At 42.9% G+C, this 27,096-nt stretch overlaps 1 protein-coding gene across 3 annotated transcripts in view; it reads right to left on the bottom strand.

Annotated features, from left to right (window-relative positions):
• The window catches only part of Grb10 (growth factor receptor bound protein 10), a 108,191-nt gene that overhangs the window by 34,880 nt on the left and 46,215 nt on the right, over window positions 1-27,096 (bottom strand). For 2 of the 3 annotated variants that reach the window (XM_059275431.1, XM_059275432.1), the window contains exons 2-5: window positions 20,545-20,623; window positions 6,094-6,334; window positions 3,571-3,654; window positions 2,607-2,784 (exon numbers count right to left, since the gene is read on the bottom strand). In XM_059275431.1, the coding sequence (XP_059131414.1) occupies window positions 2,607-2,784; window positions 3,571-3,654; window positions 6,094-6,308 (477 nt within the window). In that variant the 5' untranslated portion in view covers window positions 6,309-6,334; window positions 20,545-20,623. The remainder of the gene's footprint in view (window positions 1-2,606; window positions 2,785-3,570; window positions 3,655-6,093; window positions 6,335-20,544; window positions 20,624-27,096) is intronic. The other variant, XM_059275433.1, reaches the window with a different exon arrangement.

Below are 27,096 nucleotides of genomic sequence, written 5' to 3'. Positions count from 1 at the left end.
CCACGTTCTTTTGACTATCGGCTGTGCCTTTGTGCCTTTGCCTTGGGTAGCTTCTGGCTCTTAGTGCCGACACTCTAAGCTCTGGAGCCAGCTTCTAGCGGCAGGGTCTGCCAAGGAGCTGGCACAGGCTAAGGGCTTGGGATGATAGCCTAATCAGACAGGTTGGAGGTAGATGGCACCAAAACTGCTGCTGGCATTACTGGGGTTGGGGCTCTTTCCTGTCCCCTGCAGAGTCCCTCTCCTGCACTTCCCTGAGCCTTGAGGACTCTCTCTGGCATCTGGGGGTTACTGAGCTGCATGTGCCCATCCTGCACTCCACAGTGCTCAAGATCTTTGGTGTTTAGCATGTGGTCACTGTGCCTGACTCAAGGGGTTGTCTCATGGTGGTGGGGGTGGTGGCGGTGGTCCACTCACACCCTCATCTTCCAAAGAATGGGCGCTTACGGAGCTTGCTATCTGTGATAAGTAACAAGTCTAACCTCAGCAGTCTTTCTCCAGAGTTGGGGGTCCAAACATCTAGGCCACTCTTGCCCCATTAAACAGTCACTGAAAAAACCCTTGGAAAGGAAACTCAAAGGAAGTGGAGGAAGGCCTCCAACTCCCAACGCAGGACTGAAGCAGGAGGAAAGCACGCTACTTTCTTCAGTGGCGTAGCCACTGGTAAGTTGTCCGTACTCAGTAACAGCCTTGACCCTTACTAGAACTCAATGGGCCGGAATACAAACAAGTCTGAGGGGCTGAGTTTGAACCACGGAATCTACACAAGAGAAGAGAACTGAGGCCTTCAAGTTGCCCTCTGACCACTTGCTGTCTGTAGTACATGTATGCCCCCCCGCTAACTCCATAAATGTATTTAAAAAATTAACAGCAGTGAAAAGACATGAAAGTAGGATGGGGCTTTGGGGGAAGGAGAGAGTGGGGAGGGATCAATGGGGGATAACGATCAAAACACACAATTTACATGCACGAGGTTGTCAAAGAATAAATACAAAATAAAAACAGCCACGAAGAACAACGGCCCTCCACAAGTGAGAAACCTCTTCCCTGCTCCCACTGGTCCCAGTCAGCTTGAGGAATCTGATGGCAAACACGCCAGTGCGCTGTTCTCATGAGGAGCCAACTCTGATCCCAAGAAAAACACAAGCAGGCAAAATTCCCGGGTTTCCTTATTCTTACAAATTTGGACAATCGGTGGGGAGGAGGCTCATTTTCTTGCCAGCCAAGGCGAGGGCCAGACAGTACTTTTGTGGTCTACTTCAGGACAGGAAACTTGTAAACAACCTCGGGGACAAACCATACACGCTCATCAGGATCCTTACTCAAGGCAGAAGGTCACCAGGGAGGTAGACAGCCCAGATGCACTTCAGCATGTGACCGTGTGCGGAAGCCAGGACAGTGCTGGCTCCCACACAAGGAACACTGACCTCACCTTCTAAGTCTGACAGTGCTGTAATGTGGGCGGCTCGAGAGGCGCTCAGGGGGAGCAGTGTTCCAAAGCCAGCGAATATTAGACAAGAGCCTGGGACTCGAGGGCCTGGGGCTGCATGCCCCCAGACTGCGGGGAGTGGGGCTTGCTGGCTCCCAGGGTCAGAGAACAGCAGAGGTGTGCAAGCGGGAAAGCACAGAATCCTCTCAGCTGCGTTTGTTTGAAAGAAGGTCAGGCACAACTCTATGCTGACCATGGCCTCGCTTTCCTCCATTGTAGGAGACGTGGCCCTTGAACTGAATTCACAGGGCTGACCTGAGCAGTAAGTGAGCACAGCAGTACATGTGCTGCTCAGAACAGAGCCTCGGTGTGAGTTGCGTCTGTTATACTCAATCTCTAGCCATACTGCAGTAAGATGTGGTGTCCTGCTCCCTATCCACTGCTCAGGGAGTCTGAAATGTCAAGACTCCCCTGCAGTGTCTCTGATAAGCTGAGTGGCTGTCACTGGGCAGTTTCTCCCAAGGGGGCAGTGACTAGATCTCTCCTTCACAGTACTACTTCAAAAGAGAAACTTAAGTTTTAAAAGGGCAGTAATTATCTCAGGGGTCAAGTGGCCATTCTTTGGCCGTGAGCAGGCCCCATTCAAAGTTAAGACCTCAAGAAGGAAACTCTGACTGTATCCCATACTGAAGAGTAGGTGCTCAGGAAGGCCCAGTGGTGGTGTAGCAGGGCTGGGAGACCAGGATGACCTGGTAGCACGATTTCTTTAAAGGAGCTAAAACTCATCTGCAAGTACCAAATCATTAATTAAAAAGCAAACCAAAGCACACAGGTAGGACTCTTTAAAACACAGCGATGCATTCCTCAGCCTGGTGAGAGGCTAAAGGCACTTGGATACCAAGCCTGAGGACCTGAGGTTGATCCTCCAGGACCCACATAGTGGCAGGATCGAACTGTGACCTCACACACGTACCACAGCACACATGCTGCCCCCATAAATAAATGAAATTTTATAAAACTACGCCCACACATTCCTAACTTATTAAGTTGAATTTTGACCAATTAATTTAAAGGACTCATGAGACAGAAGTTCAGGATCAACCCAAAGGAGTGATCTCAGAACCTCCCACCTTTTTCCACAAGGAAATGCATCACTGTGCTGCAGCTAAGGACCACTCACCTGCTTGGTAGGTGGCTTGCTCGGAGGCGGCGGCACGTTGCTCGGAGGAGCAGCGGCCGCGGCGGCAGCAGCAGCGGCCACGGCAGGGCTTCCAGGGCCACCAGAGAGCTCCGGAAACGGATTGGGGATGGCCGGAAGAGAAGAAGTTCTCAGCTGCTGGTCTTCCTCCTGAGCGCGCCTGCAGGAGGCAAAACCGGTTAATGTGCGCCATCCTAACGCACCACAGCACAGCGGCTGCTGCATCTATACCACGGAGGACGGAATGTAGGATTTCTGGAGATGCTCGCACACCTGTGTTCATGACAGCATTATTCACAGTGGACAAAATTGGGAAGTAACCCACCTGTCCATCTGTGAATGGATAGGATAGCGGAATGTGGTGTGTCCTTGTGATGGAATATCATGTAGCCTTAAAAAGAGAATTATCCAAAAAACGAAGGAAGGCTATTCTGACATATACTACAAAATGAGTGAGGCTTAAGGAAATTATGCTGAGAGAAATAATCCAGTAACAGGACACATACTGGAAGATTCCACTTGTGTAGGGCATACAAGTTAGTAGAATTCAGAAAATAGAATGGGTAGTTGCCAGGTGCAGAGGAGACAGGGGGAGCTGCTTGTTAGTGAGTACAGTTTGTGTTCTATAAGATGAGAATATGACAGAGACCGGCCATCAATTCTGAGTGTTCAGACACTTTAAAAGGGGCTACTACACTACCTATCTTTTGCTGCCCGGCACATGATGTTCTGTTGGCCATCTGTTCACCGTGTACCCCGTATGTAAAAAGGTTCTGTGAAAAAGGCAGCTTCCTTTAAGTCTCTGAAACGCACACACATCTAATCCTAGAGGAGGTCTCACATTTCCTCACCTGAATGGCGGGAATGATCAGGTTGTACAGAAGGGTGGTTAGTACTACACTGGAAGTCACAGGCTCAGGGAACTATCTTCTCGGAGTGTCCTTACCGATTCATTATCTCCTCTGAACTCCTGGGCACTTCTGCGGCTTCACCTCTCCTTCCTTTCCTCCTTTGAAAAATCCAAAGCTCACTGTCACACCATTAGGCAATGGATGATGAATTGGATATAATCATGAAAATAGCATAAAAATGAAGTTCAAAGTCAAAGCTACAAATGATGCAAAATGCCCAGTGCTTTTCTTTGCACAGTCCTGCTAGTGACCTCTTGACCACATTTCCTAGAGTTTCCTGGAGACATTTCATTCCACCCACCTGCCCACATACCCACCCACCCATCCACCCAAATACCTACCCACCCATGCACCCACATACCCACCCACCATCAAGGGGCCATGACCAGTGTGTAGAGCCTTCCTTTTAGGAGAAGCAGTCTGGTCTACTCATGGTCTGCTCAACTTTCATTTTCAGCATACCTTGGTACTACCTTTTGTATATTATCTTCAAATAATTTTTTCAGTATCTTTACAATCTGACAAGTTCATTTATCTATGAGCCTTCCTGAGAGAATTGCTACTTGAAAATTCACTATGTGACCACTGGCCTTACCGACCAACCTCTAACCTCAAAGGAAGATCTGTCTTGCCACTTTGTGTGGACTGGGAAATGATGCACTGACTTTTAAGATAACAGATCTTCCAAGGAAGGACATCTGTTTCGTTCCTATACCAGCTTGATGATGTGTCCGAAAGCTTATTTTTATTGTTAACAAATCCTTCTCTTCCTGTAACAGCCTCAGCCTCAGCATCTTTGATCTACAGAACCAGACAGGACTGTTTCTGATGTCCCAGCAGCTCACAAAAGCCTCCTTCTTTATTAGGGTATTTTGAAAATTTATAATTTCAATTTTTAACATCATTAATTTTTTTAGGCTGTAACATTTCACAGATACTGCGCAGAAGCATAATTAAGGGGCACTACATAAAGATGACAGCAATTCCTGTTACAGAGGCCCACATTAAAAGATTGTCCCTGAGGCTACAAAACTAAAGTGTCTATGGAGAGGGACTGAGATTCAGGGATATCAAGGTGGCCAGGACCTGGGAGATGGAGGTGGCCATGCTTCCAAAACCTTGCCTGGCTCATCTGCCTGAGAAGTCTCCCTCGCCTGAGCCCTCCTCCTGCTCCATTAGCCTGTGGGAACCACTGGGAACCCACCCACAGTGTGCACCCAGCACCCATCATGAAACTCTATGGCAGCAGTTTTCAATGTATCAGACATCCTGTGCATCAGATATTTACATTATGATTCATAACAGTAGCAAAACTACAGTTATGAAGTAGCAACAAGATAATTTTATGGTTGGGGTCACCACAACATGAGGAACTGTATTAAAGGGTCACAGCATTAGGAAGACTGAGAACCACTACTCTAGGGCTTTCTTATGTAGGCTGGAGAGCAAACTCTCCCTTCCCCTGCCTATCTCTGCTGTGAGCCTGGGCTTTTCGAGTGATCCAAAGCAACAACCGCATAGGACTTGGGTGAGAATGACTCCAGTAAATGAATGAGAAAATTTATGGAGCCTGTTGCTCATTGATCAACAGGTGTGTCACTTTATAGAGCATGGTCAATTCTGTTCTAACCATTTAAAACAAGTCTCACTTGATGGTAGGAGACAAGAGACACTTACACACCCGAGAGAAGAGCCAATGGCAGGCAAGGAAGCCTGTCACCTTGCAATAGTCAGTGCTGTTGTCCAATTGACTAGAGGCACCAATGATATCACAGAAATGACAAGTTCAGCTAGAATCTGAAGCTGAGACCTGCCACCTCCCAGGAAGTTCCCTCAAGGTCCCAGTGCTCTCTTCTCGCCAGGACAGATATGCTTTCCTGTTCAGTCCCCTAGGGCTAAGGCCAGAACAGAACCACGGCTAAAGTTTGGAATTGTACATTTTTGACTAGGCCCTGGAGGACACTGCAGCTGGTCTACGGATCCTACTCTGAAGAACAAGAACTTGGAGCATGGTCATGGTTTCAGCTGTGAAGCTGGAGCTCGGGAGAATGTACAGGCAGTGAGTTCACACCAAACACTGCAGTGTTGCTTAGCTGCACTTTCAGTTCTTTGAGGTCAGCTGGCATAGGCACGATTTGAAAATTCTGATGACAAACCCAGAGACTGTCAAAAGTAGCCTGGCATATCGTGACACCTGTCTGCTCCATTTGCTTCCTTCTACCTTATCACATGTATCATCTCACTGTCACAAGGGTAGGACCCACTCATGTGACTTCCATTATTGTTACAATTGTTCTGTTTTGCTATTAATTATTGCTGTGTATCTTATGGTGTCTAATTTCCAAGCCAGAATTCACCATTGGTAAGTATATACAGGGAAAACTACAATAAACAGGGGGCTCAGGACTGTGCTTTGGCTTTAGGGCTGTGGCTCAGTTTCCTCAAGGTTATAGGATGACAACTGTACTTGCTATTGAGAGAAACCCATTTAACTTGATTCTATAGTCATTTCCCACCCCCATTTGGACCCAAAAGAATAAAAACGGGCTATACAGTACCTTCTCTGGGCCCACCTGATAGGCAGAATATGAACAGGTTGGGACCGTTGCACTTTTTGCTTTGGCGACGCCTGCGCCTGCTGGCCGCGAGAGCCAGAGGCTGCTGGCTGGTTGCCAGCATGCTGCCCATTCTGAAGAAGTGGCACAGTGTCAGTGTCAGACTGCATGTTGCAAGCTGAGTTAAGGCTTTCCACGGATGAGTTGATATCACTCATTAGCAGTTGAAGGCCAAAACTACGTTCTGTGTAGAAAAAAAAGCAAGAGAAGAAAGAAATGTCAGTGAGGGGGGTAGAGATCCACCAAAATGCTCATCTCTGGGTGGTCGGGCCCTAAAACCAAATACTTTTTCAAAATACTATGAAATCATATTATTACTTATTAATTACATAAATACATATAAATCCATGCTGCATACATATACCAATATAGTTTAAAATGTTATCCTACCGGGACTGACAATGCTCCTTGCAAGAGCTAGAGACTATTTAACAAAAACCCCAGAACCAGGAAGGAGACACCCTCTTTTGAGTTGTTGGTCAGGGGAGTTCAAGACATCCTCAAAACAATACAGGCTATTGCAGTTGCTCTCAGTTGCGTTCTGGAGGTTGAAGGTAAGTCCCTATTGCTAAAGATACCATGTAGTTTAGACATAAGACCTGGAGTCGCCAAGCTGGATCTGACTTGAAAATCTCCTCCCTGAGGATTAGCTTTTGTCATACCAAAAGATGCTATAAAAGCTACTGTGGAAGAAAGTAACCGTCAGTCCTACCCAGCTATAACACTTATGAATGTAACAACAACAGCCAGCATAGCAAGATATAACAGTGCAATAGTGGTACCCATATATAGGTGGCAACCAACGATTTCTCTATTTTCACTTAAGGCCTGCTCAACAGGATGAAATCATGCCTAATACTAGAAACCTACCCAATTTTCCAGAGCTAGTGAGGTCACGGATCTTAGAGGAGAACTTTTTATCATTACTTTACTAAAACAGCATAATTTCTTTCTTTCTTTCTTTTTTTTTTTTTTTGTTTTTTTTTTTTTTTTTTTTTTTTTTGAGACAGGGTTTCTCTGTGCAGCTTTGCGCCTTTTCTGGAACTCACTCTGTAGTCCAGACTGGCCTTGAACTCACAGAGATCCGCCTGCCTCTGCCTCCCGAGTGCTGGGATTAAAGGCGTGCGCCACCACCGCCCGGCTAAAACAGCATAATTTCTAATTGCATTCTACTAGTCCTTGTATCCACAGACAAACTGTAGCTCTCACATCTTTGCAAGAGATGGAGACAATTACAAAAAGTCTACCTAGTAAAAATACAGAGAACTGATCAGGTGGTACCCAGATTCTATGGATATATCTACACTATAACTCTTGTACTTAAGGGAACATAGAGGAAGAAGGGGTGGAGAGATGCTAAGAGCCAGAATACTAGTAAGTCTTCTACGAAACAGTGTTTTCTAAAGTTGTCAATTTTTAACAACAGGGCAGACAGCGACCTAGGATGATGGCATCATAGCACTTTACAAGCCGTAAGATATGGTCTGGAGTTACCCCCAACCCCACACATGGGCTGCAAGTCACAAACTGTAAGATGCTCACCCTCACAGGTCATGACTCCTAAGCATTAGAAGGAACAGAGAAGGCATTTGTGAGCCTGTTTATTATGCTCCACTTATTCCTACACTCTCCAGGCCCAGGACAACAGACTGTTCTGTTCTTAGACTCTTCAAGTCTAACACAGAGTTAGCAATACAGCCATCCCTTTGGGGGCTGTGAGAATGAAGTCAGGTATAATCTGTTTTATAATAGAGTCTGATACAAAAGAAGCAGCTCCATTTCATTTGTTTCTTTCATAAAAAAATAACACAAAGTGGGCAACTGGTCTACCAGCTGAGGAAACAGGTTTGAGGAATGAAGTCACTTGCTTTTGTTCTAGATCACATAAGTAGCAGAGAGCATTTCAGATTTGAGAATAAATTTCGATGTTTGTTTGACCAGGAATATGAACAATACATGGCTTAAAGGTCTTTCTAGAATAGCGGGTTGTCCCTACCCTTCTAATCCCCACACTCATATGGCAGGCTGGACAAGTAGTTCTGCGGTAGAGTGCTTCTCTAGAATATATGTGCCCCAGGATTTTGTTCTTCAGCACTAACTACAATGTCCTAGATGGCCTTTCTTGGGTGCCCCTTGTTTCTCAAGACTAAAGGATGTGACCACAAAAGATAGTAAAGGTTACCAGAGGATACATGGCATGATGTAGGGAATGGGAAGAAACTGTGCATTATAGGAATTAGTACCTTTCTGGAGGGTGAGGAGACAGGACACAATTATGGGAATATATGGGCAGAAGCAGAACCTTGAATCCCCCTGGCTTGAAGCTGCAAGACAGACCCTGATGGGAACTGGATAGCGTCAACGATATATGGTGTATCTAGGTAGTTCATATTCCAAGGCCATCAGGAGACACAAGACAGCAGGCTGCTGAAAATAGTGGTAATGAGCCCTTGCTGTCTGACTGGTATAGTCACTACTGGAATAAGAACAGAGGCCCTGTGTAAGAGATGCTGACAAGGAGGGAACAGTGGGCTGTGGACCCGAGAGAGAAGCACTGAGGTGGATACAAGGACTCCAATTGTCAGTGAAATCTAGGAACTATACACAGGGAGAAGGGGAGGAGGATGTTGATATAGCACAGGTTTTGGATGGTTAGACAGTAACCCTATTGCTAGAGAGTAAATGGATAGAAGTGCTGAACTGGTAATAACAACTGTAAAACTAAGACATCACAAAGGGGATTGCACTTGCCTAGCTAGGGTTTGAGTGGCTAACAAAGACTTCAGTGGGAGTAAAAGTTACACTAGGGTTCACAAGTCTAGGACTTCAGGAGAGTTCTAGAATACATGCTTCCTGACACATCTATACTCAGGTTTAGTTGACATACTAACAGTGGCTTAACCTAAGCTCTCCAAACAATTAGGTATTCATGTTTCCACCCACAACTGAGCATTTCTGCCTTGATGGATCTTTTAAGAATTAACATTGGGTGAAACAAAGTTTACTAATAGTGATGGTGGTGGTGATGGGGAGGTGGCAGGCAGGCTAGCTCAAATTCACTGACTAAAGGAATCCCCACGTGAACCGAATCTTGCTACACACAGAACTGTTTCCTAAGTATTTAGACAGAAGAGTGCTTGTAAGACACTGAGCCCTATTTCTACTGCTCATTTCTACTGCTCTGGTCCTACTGAAACCCAACGACAACACAATTCCTGATCCAACAGGGCCCCCAGCCTCTGAGAAAATGAAATGGCTTGGATCGTGCTGGCAGATTTTCATTTGTAGCTATTTTTCCTCGAGCTTGCCGTAGCCTTTGGCTGTGCCGACCCCTGGTGGCAGTCTCTGGTGTCTCCTGTTCTTTTTCTTTCTTTTATTTTTTTGTCAACAGGTAAATTCCTGGCTTGGTCTTCTGCACTAAAGCCAAGGCCAAAGCAATTCTGATATCATACAAATATTATTCATATAAAGCACGTAGATGCTAGGAGAGACAATACATGTCCAGATTACTATCTTTTCCTCTAAAGTAGCAACTTCTTTAACTGAATACACTTTATTGGGTGGTCTTTGAAAGGACACCAGGCTAATCTGATAGCATCCAGTTACCAGGTTACAATCTTCACCAATCAAATACAGCTATTATACCCTGATTCTTCAAACCTACTGGCTTTCCATAGCCACAAAATGAAAATAAAACTTCAAAGCTCAAAAACGGCTTACTCTACAACCAACTTTAATACGTCCTATGAGAACAATGACTAACTTATTTATATGTTTAGATTAAAAAAATACTGTGAAAGGACTTTATTTGAACTTCCTTAAATTCTAATGTAGACTAAAAATTCAATCTTCTAAACCATTTTTTAAGTAGCCAATTCTTCAGGGTCTATACCAATCTTGTTTTTTAAGCACTAGAATAAAATATACTGAAATCATGTTAGTTCTTTGTCTTTCCCCATTGACCGATCTCACATTCAGTTCTTGCAAATATTATATAAGCTTATACTTTTCTCAGTGAGGACCTTGTGTGTCTTTTCTGTCCACATGGCCACTTGCTAAACTGTTTTGTAGTCCTGTGAACCTGAGTGAATCTCCAATAAACTGTTTGTGAACAGAAGTGGGAGAATGAGGCAAACTGATGTTTCTAGAAATGAATATTCAGATTGTCTATTCAATGCTAGCCTGATGAAACACAATTTTCCACAAGAGTATTCCTTCAGAAAGAATAGTAGGAAAGAAAAGAAATGACTTTATATATACAGTTTCACCTCAGATGAATTTGTAAGAAGGTGTTTCCTGAACAAACGTGGCTGCCAATCAAACCCTTCGTAGTAGCTGTCTGCCTTCCCTAAGAGCCCAGTCTCAACTGGGCATGGACTTTGCCCCAAATATTTGAGGTCATCTGATCTCAAATTCACATCTCTTCTTGCTTCACTGTCATTAGCAAACCCAAGGCTAGTTTTGTTTGGAAATACATATAAATTCAGTTAAATAAATTCAGTTAAATAAATGTGGTTCATAAGCCATGACTGGCAAATGTCTCTCACAAGCCAGGTAAGGTGTGCTGATCCGGGAAGGGCAAGGAGAGGGGAGTAGTGTTAGCCGAGGAGGGTTTCACTCCCGGGCGCACCTTAGCACCTTAACACACTTCTTGGTTCACAGCACCATCTAGTGTCTTTTTTACGCGAACTGGAGATTAACGGTGGTTCCAGATTTTCTTCACTAAATTACTTTCTCTCTTTAAAGGCATTTGCACTATGCATATATGATGTATCCGTTATGGTGGTCCCTTCTTCAGAGACCCCCTCCAGTGAGTGAGAACACTCAGGGCCTGCCTTGCTTGCTCTTGATTTTACATGGAAGGCACATCTGTTAGGAAATGGGGAGTTGTAGGCAAGCTTTTGTGTCTGAATGAGAGTGACTGAGTCTTTGGGAAGAAAAAATTAAACAGTATTCTATCTAAGAAGTTCTGACTTTTCAGTTTGGACCATGTCATTGTTGCCATTTCCCCAGGCTTGAGATATTTATTGGAAAAGTCATTTAAGTCCCCTCAGGCAAGGTCAGAGACACAGCATGTATTTGGTCTTTTTGATTAAGTGTGTGATCAACAATACTTGGTTAACTACACATACTACTCCATGTCATCCCAATTAAAGGATCATGTTTTTCTAAGCACCTTCTGTTTCTAGTAAAGTTTTTTTTTAATTCAGTCAAAAATCAGTACATATGCTACTTTATTTGTGTTTTCTGGTTTGTTACTTTACGGCAATTGCTTAAAAAGCTTGAAGACAGAAATGAATAAACACTCTTTCAAAATACACTTGAATCTAAAAAAAATGACCTAAGTAACATGATTTCATTGTAAAAAAAATAGTTTATGGTATTAAGCAACTATCACAGTTCATCCTCCAATCTGAGGTGGCAGAAATCAAGCAATTAAATACGGTACAAATGTTACAATGGAAAGCTGGAAGTTCACTAATATTTTAGTAAGTATCTTCAGTAACTAGAGGAAAGATGTTAAAATTCACTTTAGCTTTCCTATGTTTCATTTTTTAAAAAAAGTAGATGAAGGTACTGTTAGCCTTCTCTAAGGTTTCATATATCCATGGATTTAAAAAAACATAGAGCAAAAAATATTTGAGGTAACAAAATCTATGCATCTACATTGAATATGTACAGATGATTTTTGCATTCCTCTAAAACAACACAGTATATAGCCTACATTATTTATGTAGAATTAGGTGTTAAAAACAATCAAGTAGTAATATACATGGGGAAATGTTCCTATTTTATATGCAAACCCAACTCCATTTTGCACATGGAACTCAAACATCTGTGGCTTTTAGTTTCTTTGGATCTTGAAGTCTATCTGCACAAATGGGAAGATCCTCACTTATCAAAAAAGTGAAGGGAGGGTTTGAAGAGCACTGTGTATGCACATTACTATAAGCAACTCAGATACTCCTCGGTGGATGGATGGATAAAGAAACTGTAGGGTATCTACACAAAAGAGTACTATTCATCCTCAAAGGAAGGGAATTGTACACAGTGAAAACAGTTACACAAACACAAAAAAAGAGTTAATGATTCCACTCCATGAGGGACCTAGAGTAGACACAGCCATAGAGAGTGTGGTGAGGTGGCAAGTAAATCATGAGGATGTGTAGGGTGCCCAAGACTGGCTTCGTGGGGACCTCTCCAGGTTGTACCGAGAGCATAGGGAAATGCTGTCTATTTCTTAAGTGAGTTGCAGTAAACATGGGGCTCCTCTCCTTAAGAACATGAATCGTCAGTACAAATTTCATGTGTATTCACTACTCAAGATGGTGGCAGGAAGCGGCTGTTCAACGTGCTCACACATTACAATGGTGTGTGCAAAGCTCTCCTGCCAATGGAGCCTCAATAAATAGAACTAAGATAAACAGAAAGTGTGTCTATTCTTATAGACAGTTGGGGCCCACAATAACCCAGGGGCAACTACGACCATAGGCTAAAGTCTAGGGCAAATCACAAAGTTGAAAGCAGATAACTTGGTGGTTGGGCAAGGACACACCATCTCCACCCTCTAAAAACAACAACAAACATCAGTAAGAAAATGATTAATTGCTTTTTTACTTTGATTCTAGTGAGATTTATTTTTAAAACTATGTTACAGGGAACTGTACAGTAAGTAATTCCATTTAAAAAAAATAAGTAGAGCCACTCATTTTACTCAATGATTCCATTCATTAAAACTAAAGAGCTGGCACCCAGTGTTCAATGACCGACCCATGGCAAAGTGTGTAGTGTCCTTCCTCAGATTTTATAGTATCCTCCCACTATGTGCAAGGAAGCACCTGGGCATTACTAAGTCTCTTCCCAGTTCTTTAAGATGACTTGGATTCTACACCAAAGATTCATACAACACAGAAAAGGAATTTTCCACTACCAAAATGTTTCAGCCTGCCAAATGAGAACCAAAGACCTGAGCTGCAAATTACATTCTAAAAGCACAGATTCAGCCATGCAATTTCTATTTTTACTTTTAGAAGATACCTTGTATGTGTGCATAGTCTACAAAGTAACACTCAAAAAGGACACAAGATAAATTATGTCTTTCTTAAATCTTCCTTAGCAATCCGATCTGTTTCTTTTCAACCTTCTAATTTCAATTCCTACTTTTTTTCTATTACATCATAAATCAGGCAGAAGCCTGGGTACAAGAAACTATATAAATAACTTGTCACTTTAGAAGGTTCCCATTTTCCATCAACCCTAAAAATATTAGTCTAGGAACACTGGACTCGAAAAAGGAAAATCAAGGTGATGGTCCAAAAGTCTGTCACTCATGGGTAGTGAGCTCTCAAAGAGTCAATGTTTTAAAAGCAAATGAGACATTGGGGAATCTTTCTCATCATATTAAACAGAAACACCATACAGTCATGAACTTAACTCTACCAATTCAAAATCTGTTCACCTATCCAACACTGTCTGTTTCCACATATATCTGAATACAAACTACCTATCCAACATTATTTAAGGTACTAGAATATAGATGTTGATAAAATTGACAAGTTCCCTGCTTCCACACTATTCATAAAGCACCCCATATTTTTAAATGTTTACTGCAAAGGGTAATTATTTGAAAAGGATATGTTTACCCTTACTTGAACATTATACAATGTATATATGTACTAAAGCACCACATGGCGCCTACAAATATGTGTAATACTTATGTCAGTAAAAAATATCCGTGCCACCAGATATAATGAAGACTTATGCAACAAGCTTTGGAAAAGGGTCATGATGCTAAATATAAAGTAGTAGGGAAGGATATGAAACTTTCTTTTACAACTTCTGGAAAAGTAATTCCTTCTATGAAGTTCAAACCTGCTCTAGTTTAAGTGGCACCGAACAGGGAGTAGTATGTCCTGTAGGAGTGTGAGCATGGGCTCCCAACTGAGAGGGGTCATCTCAAGAAGGGATGGTTCTTGGCTCCAGCTTAGGGGGAAGTGGGAAGGTACAGCAGGCTTGTGTCCTCAGATGAAGGGATTCTTGGCAGAGTGAAGTTCCTGGTCTATAAACACACTCCAGAGGCCAGCACTCCTCCCAGCATGGGTCTGCTCAGTGCTTAAGAGAGAGCAGTTGACGCCACCTCTGTTTACAGACAAGGCAGTCGTAGAAAGGGCACTCGGCTCTCAGAAGAACCTCAGCCCTAAGGCATCAGAGGCAGAAAGTCATCCCAGAAGAACCCAGAACCAAAAAACCCAGGAGACAGAAGCTGGCTTCTAGGACAGAGACTAGGCTGCAGCTTCACTAGGACAGCACACTCAGACCAAGGCTGGATCAGTAGACCATCTAGAGTCATCTCCTAATGTGCCCACAATGCAGGACTACTAGGGGTTCTGTGGGTGAATGCATGTTCTTGGAGTGCACCTGGAGGTATGAGTCCCGGTCTCTAGGGCTGGGCTCAGGGAATAGTAGAAATGAGTTCCTGCTAAAGTCTGAATATTTCAATGTCTTGAAACTCCAGGTGCTGGAACCAACTTCCATGTTGTTGGTGGATGGGACCTCTGGTGCGTGATTAGATCAGAAGAGCTATGTACTGGGAATGGGTTAGGCTCATCTGTCTCTCCTACCAGCAGCAAACACAGTCAGAAGGTAGCAAGGAGGAAGACACTGCATCTTGTAGAACTATGATATCAAAGATGTCCAGAGTCAAACAAACCCAAACTGAATCTGCAGTCAAACAGGCACAAGTGACCAGTCATGCACATTCTAAGTGGTAAAGCAGAAAGTGAGGCAAGATGCTGGGCTCCCATCCCTACTGATTGGTGGTTATCTGCAAACAGTTTCTAACTCTACTGAAACATCTTCTCTGTGGAGATTCACTGCAGCCCAGCATGCATCAGTGTCTTAGAGAAAGGGTTCACAGTGGAACAAACATTAGCCATGCCAACAGAAGTGACTTCGGAGGCCCCCCTAAAGTGTTTCTGAATGGCAGGGGGCTCTTTACTTTTGGAAAACCTCTAGCTAAGTCCTGACTTTCAGATAGAATTTTTATAGGAAAAACAACCCATCCCCAAATCATTCTCTTTACCTGAACAAGGAGAGAGAGTTTTAATACTGGTTAATTGTAGTAGTTTTGAGGGTTTTTTTTTTTCTGTCTCTCTCACTTTTGTTAAGATCTGAGAACAATGTAATGGAAAATAATATTGGATTTTCAGAGAGCACATGCTCTTATTTTCTACCTAGGAGAAATTTGAAGATTTTCTTTCACCACTGATCATAATTAAGTGAAAGAATTATTTATTTTTAAATTGAAAGGGACTTTATTGGACAAAATGACCCACACTACATGATTGATAAGTTAGACTAGTGTGAGGCTTACTGCTGCATCCCCTGAGAGTAGCCCCCCGCCCCATGTTTCACATGGTCTTGGTAAGCAATAGACGTTTGTATAATGAAGGAAGAAGGGATGAATGAATAGATGTCACAGGAGAACTACCCAGCAAGCAAGCAGAATGAAAAGCAAACCTGCCACAGAAACAGAAAGAGTTGCTGGGCTAAAGCCCTTTACTGAACCTTGAGTATCCTGACAGCTAAAGGAGACATGAAACATTAATGGAGCCCAATTATCTGCTCAAAGGGACCAGACAAAAGAGTGGCGTGAACTGGCAGAGAGCATCAGCAAAGCAAGGCCCAGAATAGCTGAAACTTGAAAAATGGCAAAGGATGACAATGGCTTTTTCAATTCTGCTCCAAATAAGGACCAGGAGGAAGAGGTCGGCTGCTTGCTTGACACTAGCCAAAGACAGAGAATGCAAGCTCTCAATGCCTTTTTGTTCCCATCTTCTTTATGAAGATAAATGATCTTCAAAGTGGGAAGGAGGGAAGAAGCACAACTAATGGGAAGCCAGTGTTCACTGTGCAGAGGTGACAGAGGGATGGCATCTTCTCAGCTGCTCCCAAGCCCATGGTCACAATCTAGTGTGAGCCACAGGAAAACCCAAGAATCAAAAATGAAGGAAAATGGCGGATAAGGACCAAGTTCCAACATGCAGGCCATAAAGAACAGAGGGACAAAAGGCTCAGCGGATGGAATCCACCAGCCTGGGTTCAAGTCTACCCCGGCCCTCAAAAGGGTGGGGTCTAGACATTGCTCCTACCTCAGGCCTCTGTCCTCCCTATAAATATGGCCCTGGTAACAATTTCTATCACGTAGACTAGTGAGATGGGTTTGATGAACTAAAATATGAATCCAAAGTTCTCACTATTTCTAGAACCTATTTTTAGAACACAGAAGTCACATAAACACATAAGTAGAAGACAGAGCCAAGAAATCATGTCAAATCTAACAGTTTATAACTCCTCATGCTATCTGATACCATGGAACAACCATCATGACGTATAAATATCATTATCTGGTATGGCAAGAGCTGCTTCATTTTCCATAGTGCAGAAGGAATGCAGACATTAGAGATTTTGTGGGAAAAGAAGTAGCGATGGTTCTCCTACTTTTTAACATCCCGACTCTAACAAGGGTGCTTAGGCATTTGGATGGAAGGAAGGGAAATTCTGGCAATTCCACCCCTAAGTATAAACCCACAAGACTTGAAGTCTAGAGATTTGGACACTCACATGCTAATGGCGACAAGAGCCCCACTAATGGTGACAAGGTAGAGGCAAATCAAAGAAATGTCCATCCAGAGACAAATGGAAGTCAACATAGCAAGAGTATTATTTAGTAACACAAGCTATGGGGCAATAATACAAGCTAACATGGACAAACCTTGAAATTCAGAAAGACAGCACGTAGACTAGCGATTGTAAGAGGTAGGAGAATTTATTGCTTAATTGGCTCAGATTTTCTGTGGAGTGCTAAGTAAATTTTGGAAATAGATAATGATGATGGTTGTACAACACTTTGAATAAAATCTAATTATACACTTCCGATGGTTAGAACAATAAATTTATTTTACATGTTTTTCCACAATGAAGAAGTGTTTCTTAGAAATTGTTGAGTGTACTTTTAAGTATTAGAAAATGAGCCATTTTCAAAGGAAAGTGTGGCCCTTCCTGTTGGTGCTGCTAAGAAATACATGGAGTGTTTTTAGCAACTGCCACATAAAAAATAAGCAGCTTATGTTAGGAATGAGATAATCAAACAGGAACGACAAATCCTCTTTGCCAGAGAGAAGTAAGAGGTCAAGGAAAGGCACAGCTAATCTTCTATTCTATACATTAGGTCCCCTGTAAGGAACTGGCAGCTCTGGGTCCCACATATGTGCAATCCTAAAATGTGTATCAGAAATTAGGAAGCAAGAAGGATCAGCATATTATCTTGGTCCTATTCAGCCAAATAGTCCAAGAAGGCTTCTTAAAAATAACCTCACACATTGAACTTGGTTCTGGGCGTAGGATGGGAGGAGAAGAGGGTGGTTTGGGGGAAAGCACTGGGAAGGCCCCCTGCATGCTCCTGTGGGGCTCCATGCTTGCCTGGAGACAAGCTGATCCACTCTCTCCCAGGAAGGGAACGGCCTTTGTACTGCACTGCCGGAGAGCTGCACACCCCAGGCCTGCTCACCACAGACTCCCAAGTGCTGTATGTGTGCCAAGAGGGAAGATGAACATTGCACTTGGACACACTTGAAAGAGGGACTGTGCCCTTGTGTTCCCCGAAACCTCCCTCAGAGCATCGGCTTCCTTGATTTCCACTCAGTTGGTTTCCTTAGTTTTCATGTGAAATGAGTGTCCACAATCAGAAGGAAGACAGCATGCTTGATGTTTCTGCAAATTGCCTGTCCAGGCTCGATGCTACCTTTGCTATTTGACATTGTCTTTTTTATGACATTAATACTATGCATGTTACGTGCATTGAACCCTCCCACCCCCTAGGCTGAAGTGCCATTCAGTGTTTCCTGTCATTTGGTATATTTATACAGAAATGTATTTATATGCAAACTTATCATTTGCCTTTAGGGTTATGCAATGCCTTAGTAAAGAATTTCGTCTTAGCCTGAAAGCATGGAGACTCTCACTTCTCCAAAAGAGAAACTGTCCCCCCACCTCCACTTTTAGTTACTTAATTGGCCTCAACTTGACTGCGGAATAGAATGTGCCGTGGGCTTCATCCTCTCTCACCAACTACAAGTACAGTCAGTTGTGGTTACAGGCATTTCCTTTCTGTCAACTTCTCTGCTAGACTTAGTTCTGCATGGCTCCTATCATATCTGTCTGCTCTGGTTCCACATCTACCTGCCTTGAATGAACATATCACTTCCTTTCTGTGAAGAATCCTTGCTGTCTGTCTTAACTCACCCAACTATAAACTTCATTCTTCATGTTTCTCCTGGCTATTATCATCTTGCTCTTCTTGGTAAAGTTAGAAAACTTTTGTCAAGACAACCCAAAACTCTGCCGGGAATTTCATAGCATCCACAACTAGGGCAAGGATACACTTGGGAAGATGTTGTTACACATCTTCTCATCTATCAGAACAATTCTCTGCATCTCCTCTATAATGCTAGACCCTAGTGAGTTCACGCAGCAGTGGAAAATCTTGTTGAATTCACTCATCCTGGGGATGTTATAATTTTTACTACTCCTATTGATAAACAGAAATACTATTACATTTTTATTTGTGTTGGTTTGTTCTCCTTTGGCTTTTCCTGTCTGTGTTACATGCTACATGAAGAGAAGGACTAACAGCAGTCAATGTCAGAGGTGTGCTTAAAGGCTAAAACTCTCAGGGCAATAAGCACTTGAATTCAACAGTAAAACATGATCTTTTCCGTTTAAGGCCCGTTCCAGGTACTGTGACCCATCGGAGTCCTAGCTTCCACTGGCTGCTACATAAGAGAAAAGCAAAGAGCTCTCTTTAGGAGGCCAACTCTACCCACTGTCTATGAATAGTTGAGAGTACAATGGGTAAGAGATAAGCTTTTAAGAATTTTTTCAGTTTGGTTACTAATTTTACTAATAAAAGGGCTAAGCCTAGACTTCTATGTGAACATTAACATAAAGGCTTCAAATATCTCAACTTCAGTGAGATCATTTGTCAGCGGTATGGTGTATTGAGTTATAATTGTCCTATACTTCAAACTAGTCCTAACAAACAAGCACACTTTCACTTATATTATCTCATAGGAAAATTTTCTAAAGTGTGAACCTGAGTTTGTTTGTTACAGACAATCCTGGCTCTTTTATGAGCTGCCTAATGCTTGAGAAAACACTTATATGATTACATGGTACACCTCAGTGTTTATTTTTTGTTAAATGTCATCCTCATTTTCATTAGACAATTTTTAAAAAATCTGATTACTCTAATTACCAGCTCAAAAACATATGATTTCTTGGACTTACACTTAACTTACCAGTAGCCCAACGATGGGCTATGTGCATCCTGGTTCCACGTCAGGATCAGAGTCTTCAGTCTTGATCAGAGTTTCCATTTCTTATATCTAACTTACCATATTACTTCCATATGCATTTAGAGACCTTCCCCTCTTCCCCACAGTGACACTCTCAGAAATTTAACAATATAGAAAGAAGAAGAAAAGGGACAAGAAGAAGAGAAAAGAAAAGGGAAGAGAGATGCCAAGAGTATATACATGCATACTAGCATAACTGAAAATACAAACATGCCCAAATATAGAGGATTCTGCTGTGGAGTTACTCAACACAAAATTCAGCAGTTCCCAGGGTGGAAGAACCCTTAAAAGGTAAAAGAGAAGATCCGCTCCCTGTGGAGGTACCTCAACAGGCAATGGCCAGTTGCCTTCATGTAGAATTCAAAGGGCTAAGCATAGACTTCTATGTGAACATTAACACAAAGACTTCGAATATCTCAACTTCAGTGAGATCATTTGTCAGCGGTATGGTGTATTGAGTTATAATATACCTAGTAAGGTAAGAGGTGAATCCCAGATAATTCACACAAAATCAAATTTAACCTTTGACTCACCAAAGTTTGCCCATTGAAAGGAAATATATAGTGATGTGTGTGTTAGATCTTACTGGCCTTAAGAGAAAATGAAGACGCTAGAATCTTATTTTATTAATGGCAAGAACATTTTAGAATATGTAGTTGGGTTTCCATACCCCCAGGATTCACATTTATAGGCTTAACCAAGCACAGATCAAAAATACTGGGAAATACTGTATTAAACGGATGCATACACTTCCCCTGTGTCGTTGTGCCCTTAAACAACACAGTGTGACAAGTGTTTCAATAGTGTCACACTCTATCACAGTGCATGGGGGGGATGAGCACAGGTTCCAGGTTTTAGGACATTTTATACTAATGACTCAGTCACCTTCACATTATGTTCAGGGGATTGTAGAACCTCATGGATACCAAGGACCACTATGAAGTTCTCATGTAGTTACACAGTTATAATCGGTTCTTACCTGGCTGCCTTCTTGATTGAGAAGAGTAGCCAGTCCTGGCCGGGTTTTGTGGTTTAGAAGATGACTGCCCCACTTTGTCCTAGAAAAGAAGACAACGGAGTGAAAGGAGGCACTGCAACCCACCACCACTTCCTCTCTCGCTCAGTTCCTTCTTTCCATTCTGTTTGTTTATTCTTTTTTATAGTTTTAAATGACAGTTGAAACTGTGCTGTGGAAGGGAAACCAATCATGGCAAATGGCGACCCATTGTCAAGGGAGTTAGAAGGTGCTCCTCCTGTTTTTGATTTCCCCAAATAGTAATTTAGAAAGGACAACTGCTGACTGTTCATCTCGGGCAATGAATGTCAATAATCAACACTCTATGAACACATGACACTTTCGAGAATTGCGAGGTAAGCAGTCTTGGACTTCCTGGGTCGGAAAATCCCAGAGAGGGGCCATAAAGAGCTCTTCGCAAACAAAGGACGAGGAGCTCAGTGGCACACTGAATGGAGATCCAAAATTCTAGAAAAAACATCTTCATAGAAACACCTCAAACCAATGAAAGAAACATTAAAATATGGGTAGAAATATGCTACCTTTATATCCATATGCTTACAAAAAAGAGCAGTGATTAATTCTTGGTAGTAAGATGTTAACAACTTCTTATAAATCTGTGAGCATTTTTGAAAACACATACAGTACTTCTGTAATTAGAAAGGTTTTGAACTGTGCAGAAGTACAGTGTGTTCATTTAAGTCTACTTATTAATATCTAGTCACAAGCAGAGTGCAGACTCCCTTTTACAGTGGGATCAGACCCCAATAAATTCACATAAACGCGCAATATCCGAGGTGAAAAGTGCATTGAACACATTCGAACGGCTCCACATTGTACTGGGACACGGCACACTATGGACACGGCGCACTCTGGAGTATTTCTTGTTTCTCTTATGACCGCGAGGCTCAACTTAGCAGGAACTGTGACTCATATTCACTACCCTGCACAGCAAGACAGCATCATACTATACAACATTAGTCCAGGAAAAGATCCAAGTTTAAAATTCAAAATGCCTGTGCTGAATGCATATTGTTTTTACACAGTCATAATGTCAACTGGACTTCTGGAGTTGTTTGAGAAGATGGTTTTTCCCAAGCCCCCAACTAAGCAGATGCATGCACTCAACACACCTTATTCCCTGAGAAGTCTCAGAAATCACAAGTAAACTGGGTTATACAGACATACCTTCTTAAAAGACAAGTAGCTTACAAAAAGAACTAAGGCAAATAGTCTAAAGTAGAACTAGAAGTTCACGTGTTTGTAAAATCTCCAGATGAAAAAAAAAAAAAGTCACCTTTTAAAATTAAACAGGTTAGAACTTCAGATAAGAATTCTGTTCCTGTGAGAAGCCATGAAGACTTGACTGAAGATGAGTGGCCCTTAGCTGAAATGCCTGGGACCAACAGGTTTTCACTTTTCCTTTTTGGAGTATATGTGCATGGATATATCGATAGCTAGATCTTAGGGATGAAATTCAGGTCTAAACATGAATTCAGCTATGTTTCATACACATCTTTTCCTCACAGTAACCTTATGCAGTTTTTTTTTTTATTAATTATATGCAGGGTCAGGGAGCAGATTTTTCCAAGTGAGGTTTTGTTTTTTTTTTTTTTTTTTTTTTTTTGAGACAGGGTTTCTCTGTGTAGTTTTTTGGTGCCTGTCTTGGATCTCGATCTGTAGACCAGGCTGGCTTCGAACTCACAGAGATCTGCCTGGTTCTGCCTCCCGAGTGCTGAGATTAAAGGCGTGCACCACCTGGCTTTTTTTTTTTCCCTAAAGTTTTTAATTTTAGAGTAGTTCAGATTTCAGGATTTTCAATTAGAAACAGTCAACCTGTGTATTAAAAATTAAGACAGCAGAGTAAAGTTACCTACTGACTGGGGCATTGACACCCAGAAGGTCAAGAGCAAACGTCTGCCCACCATTCCGAGGCAAACAATGTCATGCTGCCAGGAGCAAGGGAATGAACGGCAAGGCCAGACTAAAGGTTTCCTCTTCAGGTTAGTTTCTGTTTATCTGTGTGTCTGCTTCCTAGCCTCCTGGCCTCCATGAAGATAGAACTGGGCAGGGGAGAGAGAGAGGGTGGCCTTGTGGTCACAGCCCCCCTCATAAGCAGGAGGCCCAGGGCTTGGGAGGAAAGCTGGGTTTCTTCTTTGAAGGACAGGCTAACAGCAAATACTTTTTAGACTATGGTTCTTAATTACTATGCTGTCTGCCTCCAGAAAAAGGTGGGAGGGTTGGGAATGTGTTCCAAAAGTCCTTTACCTGAAGCCATACAGGGCACTTTCTTAGTTAATGCTGGACCTTCTCAGATCCGTGTGGTTTTTGGAAGTACTTGCTAAAGTCCAAGCCTGACCTGCCAAGCAGATCGGAGTAGAAACATGCCTTTGTGAAAACGGGACAGGAAAAGCCCACCCTCTCTTGGGTGGCCCAATCTGGGCCACTGCACTAAATGGTAGAATGGGACTCACCCCAAACCCTGAAATTGGTGAAAAGGGACAGTGAAGATGGTCAGCTACTTTTTGTCTCTGCATTAAGACAGCAAGGCTGCTGGTCTGCACTATCAGATCCCTGGACCTTTCGCTTCAAGAAATGGCGGCCAATGGAGCAAGGTAAGCCAGGGAGGGACAAGGGCTGGGTGGGGCTCAGTTGTCTTGATTGACTCTATGATTCATAAGCCACGTATCCGTTTGCTGTGTGAAGGCCCCTTTGGGATTCTTGGTGGCCAGAGGCTGGGGGCCCATCTGCTAGTCTCCTGACTGTTCTCAGATTCTGCAAAGAACCCTCTTCCTTCTGCCTCCAGCACACTGCTGAGACCCTGGCCCAGTGAACAGGCAGTTTAACTTCTTCCATTCCACTGATCAAGAGCCCAGGCATTTCAAAGCTTGGAGAAGTGACTTGGGGAAGGAGGACAAGAGGCAGAGGTGGGTGTGGAACCCAATTCGGGGGAAAGGCCAGTATCTACTGTGCACTGACCACCTACCTACTTGCTGTCATCCCTCTATAATGTCTTGGTTTACCACCAACCTCTGGCCATCTGCCCACTTGGGACATCAGTTGAGACCATGCTGGAGTCCCTACCAGAGTCTTCACAATGTGATTCTTCTGAAGATGGCACATGAACTCCAGTAGGGCTGGGTTTTAATTGTGTTACTTGAAATGCAGTTAAAGTTGTGAGAAGACTCAAACTGAAAATTTAATATTCGAGGCTGCTGCCCAGTGACTATGCACAAGCCTATCTACTGCTCTCTTACCTGCACTCTAAAAGGTAGAAAATCATCCTAATTTCTCATTAAATCCCTTCTAGTGTCAGGTACCCATATCTACCTTCTGTATGTAGCCTATTACAGAACCTACGATCACATCCATGGCTTATTTTTGTTTAAAAAAATTAATGTAAAGACAGTAGAGCCTCTTTGCAATTTCTGACTTCCACATCCATTGCTGCTATACAGTTCACATTCATTCCAATTTAAATATTTTCTGGAACACACACTGTTTGGCGGCCCACCAGCAAGAAGGCAGAGGGGGGAAACAAAAGGACTTTGTCCAGAATATAATCCATGAGTGTGAGTCCATTGGTTCCTAACAGCAGAAGATGTCACTGTACCTATTTTCCCTAAAGCCCCTAGAGTATCAGACAACTTGGTGAAAGTTACAATCCTGGCTGCTCTCTAATGCCTCTTCTAGTAAGATGTACAAAGTCAGTTCTCTCAATGGCTATAATACTTACTACAAATGAGCTAGAGGCATGCTTTTGCCCCACATGGCCCTGCCTGTTTCGATGCCACACTTATGACTATGTAAAGGCAAAGGGAGGGCAAAGACTTGAGTCAGTCAAGCATAAAGCCCAGGCCAGAACAGTTTCCAGGAGCCCAAAGGAGAGAAGAAGAGCTCAGCATGCCAGCTGTCTCTATCAAGGAGCAAGACTTTTCATCTGTAGTGGTGTCAATTACACTTTTTGCTTATGATTCTATTTATATAAGCTGCTGAGTCTAACATGAAAATGCCTGGGCCATTTCTGGCCAGACTCCAAAAAACTTGTCTCATATATGCATATGTATATGTGTATGTGTATGATAGAAAGGTGGGCATGTGCACACACCCGCTCACATACGCATGTGCATGCACGCACAGATACGTGCTCAAGTTTTCACTTAAATCTTACTACTAACCTAAATACTATAACTTCTTAAAAGGCACAGAAAAGCCCTAGTATTCCACATTCGGCATTTCTAGAACATAACTACCTCCAAAGGAAGCTATTTTTGACATCAGCAAAAGCAACTTTGAATTGCTTAACTTTAACACCCCTTCTGCTATGTTATACACACACACACACACACACACACACACACACACACACACACACACACACACCAGACTGAGTTATTCATGGTAGTTTGTCAATGTTTCATATTTTAAAACACCTACACTGAGATGTTACATAGCATACGCTTCCTCTGTTGGATGTGTAAATCCAGTGAGTGCTGGTATCAAGACAGAGCGTACAACCCTCACCATGTTCTAATTATAGAACATTTCCATCACCCTCCAAAGAAACCTCGTGTCCGGGGCCTGTCAATCTTGACAAATGGTTTTCCCAAAATAAAATGTCTTTGCCAAGTCAGTTTTATTCCCGGTTTTAGAACCGGCATTCCCATATCAAGAAGGCAGCTTGGCCTTAAGGTGAAGGACACTGGCTCTAGAATTTCTGCAGATGAGCAGCTACGTGACCTTGGGGAAGACTCCACATTGTGTGACCATGCCCATAAAAGCTCCTTAAAGCAGATCTCAGCTGATGCTTCCACTACAACCACTGCTGGACAGCTTCTCCTCCTCTGCCTCTTGCTTCTCCACCACCGCCTCTACTATGAAACCTCTATCACCATTTCAGTCCATTTCTTCCTCCATCTTCTCTATGGCCACCACCTTCACCATCACCTCCCCTACGTGACCTCCCAAGTTTATTACCAGATCACCCTTTCCTTTTCCATTATCTCCTCCACTTCTATCATGCTTCTACCTCCTTCCTGTCATCTACTAGCACAACTACAGTCTACCTCCTTAGCTTCCACCCTGCCTTCCAATGAACTCTAGTACTACCTCTCCTCTACTAGTTTAATCCCCTTCAATCCAAGATTGCCAACAACATCTCTTACATCCTCAACTTCAACAAACCACTTTCCTTATAAAAAGAAAACTGAAGGCTACTTTGTAAGAACTGTCACCAGGGAGAACCTTAATCTACAGTAACTTCAGGCAGCACCTAGAAGCTCTACCTGGAAAATCTCTACCCACATCCCATAAATATCCAATCAGTGAGACTAACAACTACAGCCTTTAAAGTATGTAAGACTATCAGTCAAGGCATAAATTGGGGGCATCAATATAATTGGAGAACAACCCATTTCTAAACTGAATAAAAAATATTTTGATTCTGATCTCAAGAAATTGTGGCCCCATGACTTAAGTTTTGGAAAAGGGGGAAATTCCAGGTTTTACTCTCTGAATATTTTCCCCTATCATTTTCCTCTCCTCTGTCATAGAAAATTATTACATATAATGAGTTCCAGGGATCTTCAAAGAACCAGGCTAAAAGGTCACAAAGAAGCTCATCCCTTTGGAACTCAAGAATCACCCAGCAACATATACACTCACCAACCTCCAAACAAAAAGGAGCATGCACTAGTTAATAAGAAGGCAATGTGGCATGCTAGCAAGTAAGAGTTCAAACTTGGAAAGGCAACACTGGACATTCTGGTCTGCTAGTTTTAGGGACAATCCCTAAGCATCTCAGAGCTTCAGCTGCCTTGTCTAAAATAGGAGTCACTACAAGGGCACTGCCATCAAAATGAACCTAGATTCTTCAGCTCCATGCTTTGCATGTTCTCTCTTGGTTCCACAACTCCTGTAACATTTATACTGAAGCTAGAGCCTCCAAACACACATTAAGAATAATTAACTGGATGGAGTTGCCTTCAGAGTAGAGTACCAAGCCCATAGCAGGCATACAATATGCCTATACTCTGCCCCTAGTTTAGCAGAAGGAAGGCATGCACTCCTTCCTTGAACTTGCTCAACAATAATCTCAGAACTTGGAAAGGGCCCTCGCTGTCCTGGCTGACCGGGAAAAGGCCTCAGGGTTGAGTGTGATGTAATCCTTGGTAGTGGTTCTTCCTCATCTCTAAGTCCCTGTAGAGGGCAGAGGGCCAAGGGTAAATGGCAGCTCATGGCCAAGAACCCAGAGGCAGAATGAGATTGGCCCAGAGCTCCAGCCTAGATCCCCACAGCATATCTGGACTAGGTCTGAATGCTCCTCAGGACAGGTGTGAGATGGGTGATGGTTCAAGGTGATACTTCCTTAAGATCTGTTTTGATTTGAATATGAACCATCCCATCCTATCCCTAGGCTCACGGCTCTCTTTAGGAAGGTTATGGAACCTTTAGGAAAATGGAGCCTTGATGGAGGAAGTGTGTCGCTGGAGGCAGGCTTTGAGGTTCAAAAGCCAG

The sequence above is a fragment of the Peromyscus eremicus genome, chromosome 10 (genome assembly GCF_949786415.1).
Source record: "Peromyscus eremicus chromosome 10, PerEre_H2_v1, whole genome shotgun sequence".
In the NCBI taxonomy this organism is placed as follows: Eukaryota; Metazoa; Chordata; class Mammalia; order Rodentia; family Cricetidae; genus Peromyscus; species Peromyscus eremicus.
This window is presented reverse-complemented; position numbering and strand designations above follow the sequence as displayed.